Here is an 11,064-nt window from a genome sequence, read left to right on the forward strand (position 1 = left end):
CAAAGAATATTTGGTGTTTTAAACTATAATTATTCATTGATCCCCTAAGGAAGGCAAAACGACGCTTCAAACATCCAAAACTTTTTTGGATCACATTTCGTAAAGAAAAATGAATGTGATTGAAGTATCTTCTTGAGTTCTTGGAGCACGACCTCCACCAATAAAGTCTTGCATATAATAGCGAATACCACATCATAGCGAACACCATGAAATGGAACCATAAATCCTAGCATATTCTTGAATGCTAAGTCAACCACATAGTATTTACCTAAAGGAGACATAGGAAAATTCATACCTTGACGACTTAATGCACTGTGTAGGATTCAAGAATCGTATGTGCTGCCCTCCCATCCGGCATAAAGAAATATAAATCTCATATCATGGTCACATGCAACCAATACATTTTGAGTGGCGTTCCTTTTTCTATTTCGAAATGCATCTTGATAAGCTATTGGTACGAATGCAGGCACATGTGTACCATCTATAGCTCCAACACAGTCCTAAAAAAAATTGGTATTTATCATGTGATACTAAAGGTTTATTTCATATAAAATGCATAAAAAAATTGATACCTTAAATCACAGATAAAACTTCGAGCTATCCCTTATTCTAGGATGTACCACATGCTCATTCCGAGGAGCAATAATATTTGGAGCAAAGCGAACAAAAGCTTCAACAATTAAAGAAATATTACGGGCAATTGTTTCTGTTGAATGTTGAAATCTTTCTACAATTAAACGTATACGATCATCTATACCAGTCAATGTTAAGAACATGGCAAGAAACTCCTCTATTGATATTTGACGATTATTATGCTCCGGTATATAATGTCCTTATCTAAGTATGTTGCAAAGTGTCTAAAAGTATCCACTGTGATCCGACAGTTTCCAAAATTCAAGGACAATGTCCGATCAATATTCTCTCGTATAATCATTTCTAGTAAGTATTGATGTCCTACATGGTATTCTAAGAATAACTCGAGTGTTAAAAACCTGCCATGTAGTTTATCTACAAATTTAGTTCACAATAATTAATATTGACTAACACATTAACTATCAAATGAATACATACCCAAGTCTAGAAAGCAGCTTTTATAATTCTTTTTTATCTTTATGCTTTAAACTCCCTGCTCCTAGTTTCCATTTTCTCTTTAATTTGATTGTCTGAACCGCTAACTCGTGGGAAATTAATTGCAAATCCTCACTCGAAGAATCGTTTTAAAATTCATATTGTTTTACATTGTCCCTCTAATCTTGAAGCTTGAAGATAATCCCTTTGGGCTTCAAAATTAACGAGCAGAAATGTGAGGAGATCGACAAAAAACGACAGAAAGTAACAGTGACATACAAAAGGTCTAAAACATAATAATCATGTGTCATAGCTTCACAAAATAACAGTATAAATCATCAAACATTACTAGTTTAATTCATGGATACAAAAAATAAACTTAGCTTTCTCACTAAAACAAGAAACCAATATCCATTTTCACAAAATAAAATCTAAAGGCTCCTAATCCAAGCTAATCTATGTCTTCGAGTCATCTTCATAAAAAGTTGTCGCCATGTATGGTCAACAAATGACTTTGTTGCCTTCACAAACAAGTTGTCATCATCAATATCATCTTTCAACTCATATAGCGCATCCATGCATTTTTCAGGAGAATACTCATCAACTATTGGAGTTATCTGTGCATTATACTTGTTAGCCTTAGCGATACAAGCTTGGGTAGCAGTTTCTAGATAAAGGTGTTCATTATATGTGTTCTTCCTCGCTTTTTTACCTCTTGATCCTTCTTGTTTTGTGCTACTAGCGGTTTTTAAAATAGGCCTCTTAGTAGAAGATTTTGTAATCAAGGACACTTCTTCATTGTCATCAAAACCTAAAGAGGTATTTGCATTAACCTCAAGGGGTGGCACAATAACGAACAGAAAAGTATCATCCAGATAAATTATGAACGTACCATTTGGTGAGGAAACATCTTCATCGGTTTCATATAACTCTAGGTCACAAGGTTCAACCGGCTCATAGGAATTAAAATCATTGACATCCTAAAAAAATATGACAAAAATCAACTATCAAACTTCTTATATCATAATGACATAATGTATAGCCTTGATGATAAAGTTATAATACGCTGCTTTGTATAATTAATTTTTACATATGGCTTCGCCATTTGTTTCATGCATCAACAAAGGTTACACTCATCTAGAGCCTCACTCACTCACCCAGCACCACAAGTCTAAAGATATCTTCAAGCCTTTACTTAAAACTACCCTGTCAAAAGCATCGGACTTTGAAATAGAATAAAAGAAAATTTGAAATAGAATAAAAGAATACCTCTGCGCTACCTTCTTATTATCTATTCCCATTTCGTATCTTACAGCTACGGACTTTGAAATATAATAAAAGAAAATTTGACACAGTAATAGTACAAAATAGACAAGCAACCAACCCATAGTTTAAAAGATAAAGAACTTGCTAGTAAATCCAAACTTAATCATGAGCAAACTGGGAGATTAATTTCGTTCAAGGTACTTTGGATTAGCTGGTGTATCCTTCGTGCCAACCTATACTTAAGTTGGACATCCAAGATCGGAGACCAAAATATTTATTTGACAACAGCGTACACATACACCAAACCATCGAACAATCACATAAACTAGGAACGGCGAGAGCATGAATTCAAGTAGCAACATACAGAGGGCTGCATGCTAATCTAACAAGCAAATACCTCAACATATATAGCCCTTAAAGATTTCCTCAGCATCACCCTTAAAGCAAACAAGGGCTCGAAAAAGACGATACTCATCACTTTTACCATTTCGTGCCCAGAAAGTCATGCAATAATATGCATTTGAAATCATGTAGAGCCTCTCAACCTTTATAAGATTGAAATTCTTTTGCTGTTAAAAAAAATGCAGAACGAAATTAGAATGCACACTACAAATCAAGGTTGGAAGAAAGCTAAATAAAATGTCTGACTTCTTTCTGATTGTAGATGTTCATGGCCAATATTGCGTATTTGCTGACCCATTCGAAGCTGCCGACATACACTGACTCCATCACTCCGCACTTCTCATACAAACAAGGGTCCATATAGTCGTCACACTTCTGTCAATGAATTTAAACAAAGTGTACACTTTTAAGTTCAATAACAGAGATTATTCCACCAATCAATGGATCCAATATCAGATCCAACCCAGGAGTAAAAAATTGTGGGTCAAAACAATTTGATGGTGTAATAAATTTGTAGCAACTTCTCTTTTCACGAATTTTGTGTTTCTTATATGCAAGCAGGAAAAAAAAAATCTAAAGAATCTAATTGCATATTTGCATGGAGTAAAAAGGTAGAAATTAGGTTACCTTATGAAGATCTGACAACAATTTCTCCCCCATCACACGAAACACTGCAAAATTAGCATCAAAAAGCAATTTAATTTTATATCGAAGTACAAAACACTAATTTAATTGGCAGCTTACGTTTAAAACAAAACAAATATAATGAGATCTAAATATATGAGGGGCACAATATAAGGGGCACACATGTGTAGATATGATTTCTCCGCCAAAAAAAAAAAGACAAGACAAGACAAGATTACGTCCATGTCAACGATGTCGAGAAAATACAATGCGAAATAAGAATCATACATACATCTGTATGCACGAATTTGAGTGCACAAGAAATTACAAAATCATTAGTACAATATATAAGTGATTTAATGTGAGATTACCATTGGCCACAGGAGTATGTAAAACTGGTTTAAATGAAATGTTATGAATAAAAAATCGTTGCACTCTCATTGAACAAATAAAATAATTACCATAATATATTTGATCACATAATGCTAGAATTACCAGTTAAAATGATATTTTATCAAGAGGAAATTAAAATTGAAGAAATAATAGCACTCCAGCCTTTGCTATACAATAATTATCTATAGAATCGAGCATTTGTTGCTTTACCAAAAGCTATATTTGGTGATAATGGTGTAACTTGATTCGATTACTCTTCCTAACAGGAACAATTATTGCACCTCAACGATCTCCCTTTCAATAATTGCACTTTTTCAATCAATGTAAATTGAGTTCAAAGTGCAACTCAAATATTTTAAATCATACGGTAACTTAAACGACATTATTCGATCACTCTATCTATTAAAGACAATTATTGCACCACAATATTTTTTATTATGGACCTATTATTAGTGTTATCTATTATGGACCCAGGACCTATGATTAATGGTCTTAGATCCAAACAACCCAGGAGTCGCAAACCTTAAAAGAGTATAGAAAGATGGCAATAAATAAATATGTGAGGGGGGGGAGTTATATTTCATTCTATTCATTTGTTCGAGTTTGGTGACTAGCTCGTGGTAGGGTGTGGGTGTACGGAGGCTCTTGTTTACTTTCAGTATAACTTTACCTTATTTTCACTTGTTCATCTGTTATTATTGTTGTTGCATCAATTGGTGCCGGATCATTGAGCGGGGCAACCACACAATTGGAAACGAGGGTTGAAGCACTGGCAAAACAGGTGCTGAAGTTACAGGAGAATATGAGTTCGATCAACTAGTGGACAGTGGGAAGGTTTGAAGACCTTGTGGAACAGTTCGTGAGAATTAAGGGGGATGAACTGCTTTAAAGGTCGAGGAGGGAGAGAGTCCCAATAAGGTTTCCACATTCAGAACAGAGGAGATCGCTTACCAAGCTGTTGGTGAAAGAACTGCAAGATGATGAGGAATCAGGCCAAGCTTTAGAAGGAGTAGTCAAATGCACTAACCTTAAGCGAATCGAAGAACAAAACAGCACCAAGGATTAAGATTATTGAATGCATTTACCTACGGCTGATGAGGTAGATCCGATGGGATGGGCATCAGGGGCTGTACCATACTTCGACATGACCAATATTCCGATCAACCAATTAAAATGGAACAGATGAGCAATTGCACGGTAAGCAGCAACACGAAGGGCCTTGAGATGACATGGGTTCCAACGAAATTTCTGGATAAGGAAGGGAAGCACCTCATGATGGAAGATGAGCCCCGGAGTTGATCGAGCGTTATAGCGGCCGGAAAGCCATCAATGATGGGTTCGCGACGTTGATGCAGGATTTCAAGAGGGCGGGGCTGCATCGTAGATACTGAGCAGTGGACAGCCCAGAAGTGGGCTCAAAAACAATGCATGGGTCAGTTGATTGATGGGCCGAGAGAACTTTGAGGTGGTCGAGAAACCATGGCCCAATCACAGTAAGGTTGAGTTTTCATGGTGAAGAAAAAACCTACAGGACTAGTACTATTGTATGTAAATTGAGATTGGGCTAGACTTGAACGGGCTTGTATACTACTGGCCTAACAGCTGCCCTGTGAGTTGGGGCACGATCCATGGTTGCTTTAAATTTGAGCGTCGTAAGTCCATTCATCAAACGGCACACAAAACGGAAACAGCAGAGCACGCAAGGGCGTCCTCGTTTAACCAGAGGATGGACGCATAACAGTAGAGCGGCCATTGCAGAGACTAACCGAAGCTTAGGGACAAGGAATCCAAAGACTAACGGTCTCGCAAAAAGGAATTAAAGAAAGCAGAGAGTCAAAAGACAAATGTTTACGGCTTAATGAATTTGGAAAGAATCTGACTGTTCAAATCATCTTCTCTTCTAAAACACTAAAAAGATTCAAGTCCAGCCAATGCTTTATTTGTCCATATAATCCAATTCAAAATGTACAAGCTCATCAAGAACAGTCGGGGGCTACTCGCAACAAACCACCAAAGTTACGCAAAAACATGCACAAACCACATAAATCAATTGTTGGACTTAAGACATGGGGGTTTTCACATTGGACTTTTAATTTGTGTGAATGAAAAATGATTAAAGCTATTGGGCTTATTAAATTAAGATGATCAAGTAGACTGGAATAAAATAGAGTCTAGCGTTGAAAAATTAATTGCTTGAATGTGAGAGTTTATATAGTGTTACACTTTACGAAGATGTAATAATGATCAGAGCTCTCTTGTGCGCGCATGCGCAAAGATCCTAATCAAGGGCTTGATTTGCAATAAAAATACTTCATTTTTTTGCAAGCATACGAGCCCGACCTAAGTATGTTAATATCAAATCAATTATTTCACCTCCATGGTGACTTGATTATTTAACCTAATTTTTTAGTATTTTAAATTTAAATAAATGTTGACATCTGATTTTTGTTTGTGTATATAGAACTACTTTAGGTGTAACTTGACCTATTAAAATGTTGGGTCACTAGTTCATTGGTTCTATTAGTTAATTTATATTTGAATCATGCATTGAATTGATTACTATCAAAGACACAATAAAAAATTTATCGTATGAGAATGACACTTTGTATTAGACAACATCAACATTGTGTATGATAAATAATATATTATTAAAATATGTTTGATATAAATATTATTTTATCATATATGCATCTGTTGATGTCTTAGTTTGTGTCTCATATTGGTCAGTTAAATAACCTGAAAGCTCTTTATACAGACAAGGATAGGGCCGATCCTATTAGTTTTTTTGGCTTGAATCTAACTTAAAAAAGGGACCCTGTAAACACTCATATTTAATACTTCATAAAAATTTTCTTAAGTTAAATCAGAAAAACTATTTCTATTATAACTAAACAATCATGCTGTTAGAACCTAATTGGGGGGGGGGGGGGGGATTTAGGTTCTATTGGCAACTTTAGCAATTTAAAGCGATTATGCAAGTACGCAAGCGGAAGACTTAAGTAATCAAATGATAAGTGCGGTAAATAAATGCGTAATGTAAATAAAGCAGTAAAAGGGATAAGAGATGTTTATGAAAGTTCGACGATAAATCGTCTACGTCTCCCCTTCTTGGTTAAGTCGATTAACCAAGGATCCACTAGCACTTCGAACGTCTTGGCCTTGATGGCTCCAAGGATAGCCTTACAACTTGACACGATCACCGCGCCGAAACAACTCAACACTTTTGGCCTTAAGGGCTCCAAGGATAGCCTCAACACTCGTAAAATACACTTGGCTTCACACACAAGTGTTTACAACGATAGCACAACACACTTGACTTCACACTCAAGTGTTTACAACAATAGCACAACCAACTCACAAACTATTTTTACAAACACTCTCAAATATATCACACAAACACTTTGATAGTGAGAAATTGCATGCAAAGGAGAGAAGAGATGAGTTGGGATGTCACCAAATGACCTTGGATGACCTCTATTTATAGTTGGCAAAGATTTGAATCTGATTTGAGTGCTTGGAGCGTGTGGTAAGAAGTCAAGGAGTGACAAAAAGTGTTTGGCGCCGCTGCCATCTTTTTCCCAGCACTGAGCAGATTTTGTGGAAAAATCATATTTTCCAATCTAACCGTTGGATTGATCTGAAATTTGAACTGAAGCTTTAAAACATCTGGATCTTCAATCTGAACGGTGAAGATTTCATTCTAACGAGTCAAACATTTCCAGTAATTTTCGGAAGTCACTTCATCAAGTTTTCAAACTTGTTCTGTGCAACAAATTTGAAAAATTTATATCTCCATATCCATCCGTTGGATTGATCTGAAATTTGGACAGAGGTTTTAAAACATCCTGAGTTTGAATCTGATCGGTGGAGATGTGATTTGGATGTCTCAAACAATCCCAGTTAATTTCTGAAGTTAAATCCTCATAATTTGCTTCATGTTCTGCAGAAATAAGTACTGTGCAATCTTTGTAGAAAAATCATAACTTCATATCTAGCCGTTGGATTGATATGAAATTTTGATATAAGTTTGAAAACATCCTGATATTGATTTTGATTGGTGGAGATTTGATTTGGATGTCTCAGGCATGTCCAGTAATTTTCAGAAGTTGATTCTTCATTCTTCACTACAAGTTCTGCAGAAATAGGTACTGCACAATTTTTGTGGAAAAATCATAACTCCATATGTAGCCGTTGGATTGCTCTCAAATTTGGACAACACATGTAAAACTTCTTCATCACAATTATGACCGGTGGAGATCGGATTTAAATGCCTAGAAAATTCCCAGTAATTTTCGAAAGTTGCTGCTCCATACTTTGACTTCTTCTTCTCTTTTTTTTCATACTCTTAACAATGTTCCATCCATTCAATGAGTAATAAAAGACTTTATAAATACATGTATAGCTTCAAAATAACTTCCAACAATTTATTTGTCAATAAATTCTAATCTGCAAAATCTCACTTTAAATGGTTAGTAACAATTAACCGAGTTTTGTAATCATCAAAACATAACATTATGAGACTTGTTAATGCATTAAAAACATTAATCTCATAACACGAGATTTGTATGCGTTTAAGGCGTAACAATCTCCCCCTTTTTGATGATCACAAAACTTGGTTAAATAGGAGAAATAAATGTACAATATTAAATAAACAATTTAAATTTGCACAATGTAATTGCATGAATAAAACTCCCCCTAAATTAAACAATTAGCTAAGAAGAGAATGTTTATCAAATAACCAATTTTATTCTTCATGCATTTAACCATACTAACTCTCCCCTTTAGTTAAAGTATTTAACCAAACTAATCCTCCCCCTTTTTGTGATAATCAAAAAGACTGGAAAAGTATGCAAAAACATGAGAATTGAAATATGATTTCTAAAATGCAACACATAAATTTCACATAAATAATAAAATATGAGCGTGTAATATTGAATAAATACAATTAATTTGTATTATCCAAAATTAAGTTGCTCGAATTTTATATTAAGCTCCCCCTTAATATGTCATTATCTTTAGAATATGTCAACAAGTGATTACAACTCAATCATGCCAAGTTCACCACGCAAACGAATAAAAGTATTTTCATCTAGTGGTTTTGTAAAAATATCAGCAATTTGATTAGTTGTGTCAACATATTGAAGTTCAACTTCATTTCGTTCGATGTGGTCACGAATAAAATGATGACGAATGTCAATATGTTTGGTGCGCGAATGTTGAATCAAATTCTTTGTAAGACATATGGCGCTAGTGTTGTCACAGAAAATAGGGATTTTTGAAAAAGAGACGCCATAGTCGAGCAATTGATGCTTCATCCAAAGAATTTGCGCACAACAACTACCAGCAGCCATATATTCGGCTTCGGTCGTTGACAATGCAACACAATTTTGTTTCTTTGAAAACCAAGAAACTAAACAGTTTCCTAAAAAGAAACAAGTTCCACTAGTGCTTTTTCGGTCCACCTTATATCCACCAAAGTCGGCATCACAGTAAGCTTTTAAATCAAAGAAAGAATTTTTTGAATACCACAAGCCGAGATTTGGAGTATTTGAAAGATATTTGAAAATGCGTTTTAAGGCGAACAAATGTGATTCCTTTGGACATGATTGAAATCGTGCACACAAGTAAACACTAAACATAATGTCCGGTCTACTAGCAGTAGCATATAATAAGAAGCCAATCATACTACGAAAGGAAGATTGATCTACAGTTTTACCATTTTCATCCTTGTCGAGTCTGATTGCTGTGCTCATAGGTGTGGATGATGATTTGGTGTTCTCCATCCCAAACTTCTTTAGAATCTCCTTAATGTATTTGCTTTGGTTCACAAAGAACCCATCCTTGCACTGCTTGATTTGCAATCCGAGGAAATAGTTAAGTTCCCCCATCATGCTCATCTCAAAGTGATCTTGCATAAGCTTAGAAAATTCTTGGCAAAGATCTTCGTTAGTAGAACCGAAAATGATATCGTCCACATAAATTTGCACAATAAGCAAATCATTATCTCTAGATAAAGTAAACAATGTAATATCAACAATTCCTCTAGTAAAGCCATTGGTAATAAGGAAAGAAGAGAGTTTTTCATACCAAGCTCGAGGAGCTTGTTTCAATCCATACAAAGCTTTTTGAGTCTATATACGTGATCAGATAACAAATTATCAACAAAGCCATCAGGTTGTTCAATATAGACCTCTTCTTTCAAATCACCATTCAAGAAAGCACTTTTAACATCCATCTGAAATAATTTAAAATTTCTAGAGCATGCAAAAGCAAGTAACATACGAATGGATTCAAGACGGGCAACAGGAGCATAAGTCTCATCATAATCAATGCCTTCTTCTTGACTATATCCTTTAGCTACGAGCCTAGCCTTGTTTCTAGTGATGGTGTCATGCTCATCAAGTTTATTCCTAAACACCCATTTAGTGTCAATGATAGATCTATCATGCGGCCTAGGAACAAGAATCCAAACATCATTGCGTTTAAACTCATTCAACTCATCTTGCATCGCAATTATCCATGCATCATCTAACAAAGCATCATCTATGCATTTAGGTTCAACATGTGAAACAAAGGCAAGATGATTACAAATATTATTAAGAGAAGAACGAGTGACTACTCCCTTCGAAGGACTTCCGATGATAAGATCCATTGAGTGATCTTTGTGAAGCGTCCACTCTTTCGGAAGTGGTGTTTTCTCAACGGAAACATCTATATCATTTAGGCTTGAGGAAGTCAACTCTTCTTCGAGTAATTCTACATCATCAATGTTAGTGCGAACAATAGTAGACATAGATTCATCAAAAATAACATGCATAGATTCTTCAACAAGCAAAGTGCGTTTATTAAAAACTCTAAAGGCCTTACTTGAGGTAGAATATCCGAGAAAGATACCTTTGTCGGATTTGGCATCAAATTTGCCAAGGTTGTCCTTACCATTGTTATGTATGTAGCATTTGGAACCGAAAGCTCGAAAGTAAGAAATGTTAAGTTTTCTCCCTCTCCATAATTCATATGGAGTTTTCTTGAGAATTGGCCTTATTGATACGCGATTGATAATGTAACAGGCAGTGTTCATTGCTTCAGCCCAAAAATATTTTGGTAGAGAATGCTCACATATCATGGTCCTCGCAATCTCCACAAGTGTCCTATTTTTCCTCTCAACGACCCCGTTTTGTTGAGGAGTCCTAGGACAAGAAAAATTATGACCGATGTCTTTCTCTTCACAAAAGTTTGAAAAACTCTCATTTTGAAATTCAATAAATTCTAATCTGCAAAATCTCACTTTAAATGGTTAGTAACAATTAACCG

General features: G+C 35.4%; 1 protein-coding gene across 6 annotated transcripts; it reads right to left on the reverse strand.

Annotated features, from left to right (window-relative positions):
• Nucleotides 1–1,084: 1,084 nt before the first annotated feature.
• On the reverse strand, nucleotides 1,085–4,925 carry LOC140866450 (uncharacterized). Of its 6 annotated transcripts, none has more exons than XM_073271440.1 (8): nucleotides 4,839–4,925; nucleotides 4,424–4,723; nucleotides 3,364–3,407; nucleotides 2,983–3,111; nucleotides 2,732–2,903; nucleotides 1,961–2,048; nucleotides 1,781–1,879; nucleotides 1,085–1,685 (listed from the first exon to the last, which is right to left on the reverse strand). In XM_073271440.1, the coding sequence occupies exons 5-8, from the start codon at nucleotides 2,819–2,821 to the stop codon at nucleotides 1,669–1,671; spliced, it is 294 nt and encodes a 97-aa protein (XP_073127541.1). In that variant the 5' UTR covers nucleotides 2,822–2,903; nucleotides 2,983–3,111; nucleotides 3,364–3,407; nucleotides 4,424–4,723; nucleotides 4,839–4,925; the 3' UTR covers nucleotides 1,085–1,668. The 6 variants fall into 6 exon arrangements, 4 of the variants coding, with proteins under 4 accessions (XP_073127541.1, XP_073127538.1, XP_073127537.1 ...); XM_073271437.1 differs by having other exon boundaries at nucleotides 1,085–1,879; nucleotides 4,424–4,522; nucleotides 4,705–4,723; nucleotides 4,839–4,915; XM_073271436.1 differs by having other exon boundaries at nucleotides 1,085–1,879; nucleotides 4,424–4,537; nucleotides 4,705–4,723; nucleotides 4,839–4,904.
• Nucleotides 4,926–11,064: the final 6,139 nt, after the last annotated feature.

The sequence above is a fragment of the Henckelia pumila genome, chromosome 4 (assembly GCF_033568475.1).
Source record: "Henckelia pumila isolate YLH828 chromosome 4, ASM3356847v2, whole genome shotgun sequence".
Taxonomy (NCBI): domain Eukaryota; kingdom Viridiplantae; phylum Streptophyta; class Magnoliopsida; order Lamiales; family Gesneriaceae; genus Henckelia; species Henckelia pumila.

Excerpts from the sequence above, each read along its gene's own strand:
- LOC140866450 (XM_073271437.1), bottom strand. The coding sequence starts at position 2,821 with ATGGTAAAAGTGATGAGTATCGTCTTTTTCGAGCCCTTGTTTGCTTTA. Across the intron at positions 2,049-2,731 it reads TAAGGGCTATATATGTTGAG|GATGTCAATGATTTTAATTC; the intron begins GTATTTGCTTGT and ends ATATTTTTTTAG. Across the intron at positions 1,880-1,960 it reads AGATGTTTCCTCACCAAATG|GTTTTGATGACAATGAAGAA; the intron begins GTACGTTCATAA and ends ATACCTCTTTAG.